Source organism: Aotus nancymaae, unplaced genomic scaffold (assembly GCF_030222135.1).
Source record: "Aotus nancymaae isolate 86718 unplaced genomic scaffold, 86718_ANA_hifiasm-v0.15.2.pri h1tg000089l, whole genome shotgun sequence".
Lineage (NCBI taxonomy): Eukaryota > Metazoa > Chordata > Mammalia > Primates > Aotidae > Aotus > Aotus nancymaae.
In genome coordinates, this window is record NW_026988504.1 from 25,342,352 (window position 1) to 25,347,574 (window position 5,223).

The window sequence follows — 5,223 nt, forward strand, 5'->3', positions numbered from 1 at the left end:
AATTTAAAGGGAGCTTTTTAAAAACATGAAAGCCAACATGGATGTATTATGGACTATAGGGTCAATTCCTACAAAGTTTAAAGATCAACTATAAGTGATTTCATGCCTGTGGAGGCCCCTTTGGGCTATCTCCCGACTTTCCTAACATACCCATCTACTCTGTTCGGATACTATGAATACCCCGAGGAAATGTTTGACAAACACCTCTTTATTCCTTTCTCTCACATCTGCCCCTAAATATCTCTCCTAGATCATTTAAATGCATTTTTAATGGCTCTCTCAGTTTGCACTTTTCAGCCTTCTTTCAAAATGATCTCTTACCCCAGGAACTTCTCTGTTCTCAAACTAATCATCAAAGCCTCTACCTTTAAAATTCTCTCCTCTACAATTTTCTTAAGTAATATGCAGTGGTGGGGGCAGGGGAAGTATTACATAGACCCGTAAAACACAAATTGCTGTCCAATCTTTTCAGCCATGTCCTCCATTGATTCTAGTCATCCACCTTAAGGCTTCTAAGATATGGGATGCTCCAGCATTTGAAGACTCTTCTCTAAATGCAGAGGGAAAGATGATCCACTGTGGCCTCCTGATGCAACTTCTTCCTCAAACCAATCCGTGTTTCTCCCAAATGCCAGGTGGACCAGGACATGAGTATGTTTATGGGCCTGTAGAACTGTGACAAAATTATGACGAAAGAATGTCACTGGGTGGACCAACACCTCAATTAATGAGGGCAGATACTTGGGCTGGACTGTGTAGCTTCTTTGAAGGCCTACCACAGAACTCTGATTTCATGGGTGGACTGTCTGCAGAGGAGTCCTGACTTAGCAAGAAGCCCAAGTAAAGAATTTTATGGGACGAGGGACTCTTCTGAGGAAGGCAAATAACAGACTGAAGGAAAGGGTGTTTGAAAAGAAGTGTAGAAATAAAAAGAAAAAAGACGTTACATACTGTGTCCACACCCTCTGCAGTGGAATATAAATGCTCCCTAGAGGAAGGAGACCCACTGCTCTGTGGCTTGGAGATTTTAGACTCTGTCTTCAGCCAGGCACTCACTCCCTCCCTCCCAGCACAATGCCTTACAACTTCTGCCTCCCCAGCCTGAGCTGCCGCACCAGCTGCTCCTCCCGGCCCTGCGTGCCCCCCAGCTGCCATGGCTGCACCCTGCCCGGGGCCTGCAACATCCCCGCCAACGTGAGCAACTGCAACTGGTTCTGCGAGGGCTCCTTCAATGGCAGCGAGAAGGAGACCATGCAATTCCTGAACGACCGCCTGGCCAGCTACCTGGAGAAGGTGCGTCAGCTGGAGCGGGAGAACGCAGAGCTGGAGCACCTCATCCGGGAGCGGTCCCAGCAGCAGGAGCCCTTGCTGTGCGCCAGCTACCAGTCCTACTTCAAGACCATCGAGGAGCTCCAGCAGAAGGTGAGGGGCATGGCTGCCATCTCGAAGCAAGAGAGTTTGCTGTGATTCTCCGTCTGTGATAGAGAAGCGTGTTTCTTGCTTTTGTGCCGTCATAATTCTTGCTTCCTCTTTTATTTCAAAATGGCTTTTTAAGTCATTTTAAAAAAGTTGATGGTTTCATATTTATTTTCAGTCCTCACTAAGCAACCTCTCACTCCCCAGATCCTGTGTACCAAGTCTGAGAATGCCAGGCTTGTGGTGCAGATTGACAACGCCAAGCTGGCTGCGGATGACTTCAGAACCAAGTGAGTTGTTTGGAATTCGCACTAGTGACCATTTCTTCTGTTTAGTCTTTAAAGAAAAGGGATTTCCATGGCTGTACTGAAAAACAGATCTACCCACCTGTTGTGAAGGATTCCGCAGAGGATTGGGGAGAACCAAGCAAAGAAATCACAAAAATAGATGAGGACTCAAATCAATCTGTTTTGAGATGAATATTGGGTATTGATGGAGCCTCCAGAACCCTCTGTCTCCTGGGCCTATTCATTGCAGAAAGTGGAAAGATCAGGCAAATGAGGTCATCAAAAATCATTCCTATGAGTCTCAAAGATCTACCACTTAGTGCTCTGACCCTGTCCTTGTGCAGGTACCAGACCGAGCTGTCCCTGCGGCAACTGGTGGAGTCGGACATCAACGGCCTGCGCAGGATCCTGGATGAGCTGACCCTCTGCAAGTCTGACCTGGAGGCCCAGGTGGAGTCCCTGAAGGAGGAGCTGCTGTGCCTCAAGAGTAACCACGAGCAGGTGAGACTAAAAATGAGAAATGCACAAACCTGACTCAGCCTGTAGCTGAGGGTAGCTTTAGTGATTTGGGACAGCGGAATGCAGAGTGTGAGTACCAGGCTGAGGGTTTCCTTTAATAACATCATAGCAAAAGAAAAATTGGAGAGAGATAAGACCTATTCATGTTCCCAGACAGGAAACATCTTTCACTTGAAACAAGCACATTATCTGAGTTGCCCAGAGCAGCTCCACACGCTTGAAATTGGTCAACAGTTATAGATTGAGTCCTAGCATTGCTGTGCAGTCTTTTTTTTTTTTTTTGCCAAAGGCCAAGAAAAAAAATCAAACCTTATAAATGCGAGTCTCTACTCTTTTAAAGTATTGGTGAAGAATGTTTGTGAGCTTCTTCCTCTCTCTCCTGGGAGGGGCCATGACATGCTCTTACCTCTTAGTTGATTGCAAGATGTTTTTGATATACAATCTGAAATTGTACAGCCTTTTTTTTTTGCATTCTGAGGTCCTCTCAACCAATTATAAACTGGTAAAGCTGCACATCACTTAGTTCATCCTTCAGTGGCATCCAAGCAAATCTTTGGAATTTTTTTTCTGAAGCCAAGTGCCATGGCATAGCAGATGGTGAAGAGGGGGCTATGCTACATGGAGTGCCTTGAGCTGTCACAGGCTGCTCCCCTTGGAGTTTATTTTCTGAGAAAATAGACTAACAGGGCTTCAACAAGCAATGCCATTCCTTAGAGCACATTCTTTGCTCAGGATAATAACTCTTGTATTTTCTGCATCTATAGGAAGTCAACACCCTGCGCTGCCAGCTTGGAGACCGCCTCAACGTGGAGGTGGACGCTGCCCCCACTGTGGACCTGAACCAGGTCCTGAACCAGACCAGGAGTCAGTATGAGGCCCTGGTGGACACCAACCGCAGGGAAGTGGAGCAGTGGTTCGCCACGCAGGTGAGCATCTAAGCACACGGCCGTTCAGGGCCCAAGGCCCACCCTAGGGCCCCAGAGGCAGGGTCTGATCCTTTCTCCCCTTGGGTGTTTCAGACCGAGGAGCTGAACAAGCAGGTGGTGTCCAGCTCGGAGCAGCTGCAGTCCTACCAGGCGGAGATCATCGAGCTGAGACGCACGGTCAATGCCCTGGAGATTGAGCTGCAGGCCCAGCACAACCTGGTGTGTATTGTTCAGCCCTGCTGGTGAGCGATGAGATGTTGGGAGGCAGAGTCCCGGGGCTGCCCTTGGGACCACACGCTCTCCTTAGCTCTTGGAGCTTGTGACTTCCTTGGAATCCTATGAAGAAATGCTTTGAAAGATCAGCCCTCTGACATTCCTGATCTTTCCTACCACAGCGAGACTCTCTGGAAAACACGCTGACGGAGAGCGAGGCCCGCTACAGCTCCCAGCTGTCCCAGGTGCAGAGCCTGATCAGCAATGTGGAGTCCCAGCTGGCGGAGATCCGTGGTGACCTGGAGCGGCAGAACCAGGAGTACCAGGTGCTGCTGGACGTGCGTGCCCGGCTGGAGTGCGAGATCAACACGTACCGGAGCCTGCTGGAGAGTGAGGACTGCAAGTGAGTACCTGGGCAGAGGTGTTTGATGTAGCGATGCACATGTGAGTGTACTATTCAGCTAGACACCATGCAAAGATTGCATACCTTGGAAAGGAAATTATGCCTTCACACTAGACATGCTCAAACAGAACTCAGACAACATAATATGGACATCATTTAAAACATAAATGGTTTGGTAGCAAGAGTTGTTTGATGTACAAACTGAAATTGCACAGCCAAGTCTTTGCATTCTACTATGATAACATGCATGATTGCCTGATATGTGATTAATGCCTTACCTTTTACAATACTGTATTGTGTAGTGGGAACATTCCCATAGACTACCTAATTTGATCTTGTAATTACCACCAGGTGGGCTCGATCAGAATTCCCTGCATTCTATAGGAAAATAAACTGGGTCTTGGAGAAGGCAAATGACTCACCCAATGTTACCAGTTTGGCATGAACGGATTTGAGAGTAGACATCAGAGTTTCAGAGTTTCTGTCTACCTTGGTGCTCTACGGCAGGGGGACCATTCACAATTTGAGAGTTATCCTTGTAGCAGGGGAGCCCGTGCCTTCTCTGTTCCAGGCCAGGCCGAGTCCTGACAGGCATTCTTACCCTTGGTGATATCTCTGGCATTTGATTTTAAAATCTCCCTTCACTCACCTTTCCACATCATTTTTGTCTCCAGTCTGCCCAGCAATCCCTGTGCCACAACCAACGCGTGCAGCAAGCCCATCGGACCCTGTGTCTCCAATCCCTGCACCCCTTGCATCCCTCCTGCCCCCTGCACACCCTGCGCCCCACGCCCCCGCTGTGGACCCTGCAACTCCTTTGTGCGCTAGAACCTAATGCCGGAGGAGCAAGGATGCAGGGCCCAGGACTCCAGAGCTGTGACCTGGCTCTGGTTCAACAAAAGGAGACTGAAAACATCATTTGCATGGCTGGAGTGGCCCCAGTAAGGCAGCCAAGAAACCTACCCAAAGCCTGCAGCCTCCCCAGCTACTCCAGCCCGTCCTGCTCACTCTTTCCTTCCCGGGGGTCTGTTCCTTCTTGTGCTCACCCAGAGAACTCCCTTGTAACCTCCTAATAAATGTTATTTCTTTGGCAAAACAGATGCCTTTCTCATTTGTATTCATTTGTTTCAATGTGCTCATCACCTGAGTATGCTATAAAAAGCCACTTGAAAGACAGACCATATAATGGCCCGACTCTTGACTACAAGAGCAGTTTCATGCCTTGCGGGAGCAGTGGCAGATGGCTAACCTGGCACCCTGGACCCAGGAGTGAGGCAGGCAGGCCTGTGGGAAGGAGGGTGGAGATGCTGAAGTGTTGCACCTTGGCCTTTTTTAGATTTTCCTTCTGACCTGGGCGTCTCCCAGAGCTGCTTGTATCCAAATCTGAATGGAGGCGGCATGAGCTGGGGGCTGGAAAGAAGCTCTGGAAAACTCATCTTTTTTCAGCAGAACTTTTGGG

General features: G+C 48.7%; 1 protein-coding gene across 2 annotated transcripts; it reads left to right on the forward strand.

The window, feature by feature from the left end:
- The first annotated feature begins 1,005 nt into the window (after positions 1-1,005).
- LOC110566997 (keratin, type I cuticular Ha1) lies at positions 1,006-4,862 on the forward strand. Of its 2 annotated transcripts, none has more exons than XM_012444138.3 (7): positions 1,006-1,422; positions 1,624-1,706; positions 2,048-2,204; positions 2,987-3,148; positions 3,242-3,367; positions 3,544-3,764; positions 4,439-4,862. In XM_012444138.3, the coding sequence occupies exons 1-7, from the start codon at positions 1,075-1,077 to the stop codon at positions 4,590-4,592; spliced, it is 1,251 nt and encodes a 416-aa protein (XP_012299561.3). In that variant the 5' UTR covers positions 1,006-1,074; the 3' UTR covers positions 4,593-4,862. The 2 variants fall into 2 exon arrangements, with proteins under 2 accessions (XP_012299561.3, XP_021529316.2); XM_021673641.2 differs by having other exon boundaries at positions 1,075-1,422; positions 3,242-3,371; positions 3,548-3,764; positions 4,439-4,592.
- Positions 4,863-5,223: the final 361 nt, after the last annotated feature.

Excerpts from the sequence above, each read along its gene's own strand:
- LOC110566997 (XM_012444138.3), top strand. The coding sequence starts at position 1,075 with ATGCCTTACAACTTCTGCCTCCCCAGCCTGAGCTGCCGCACCAGCTGC. Across the intron at positions 1,423-1,623 it reads TCGAGGAGCTCCAGCAGAAG|ATCCTGTGTACCAAGTCTGA; the intron begins GTGAGGGGCATG and ends CTCACTCCCCAG. Across the intron at positions 3,368-3,543 it reads TGCAGGCCCAGCACAACCTG|CGAGACTCTCTGGAAAACAC; the intron begins GTGTGTATTGTT and ends TTCCTACCACAG.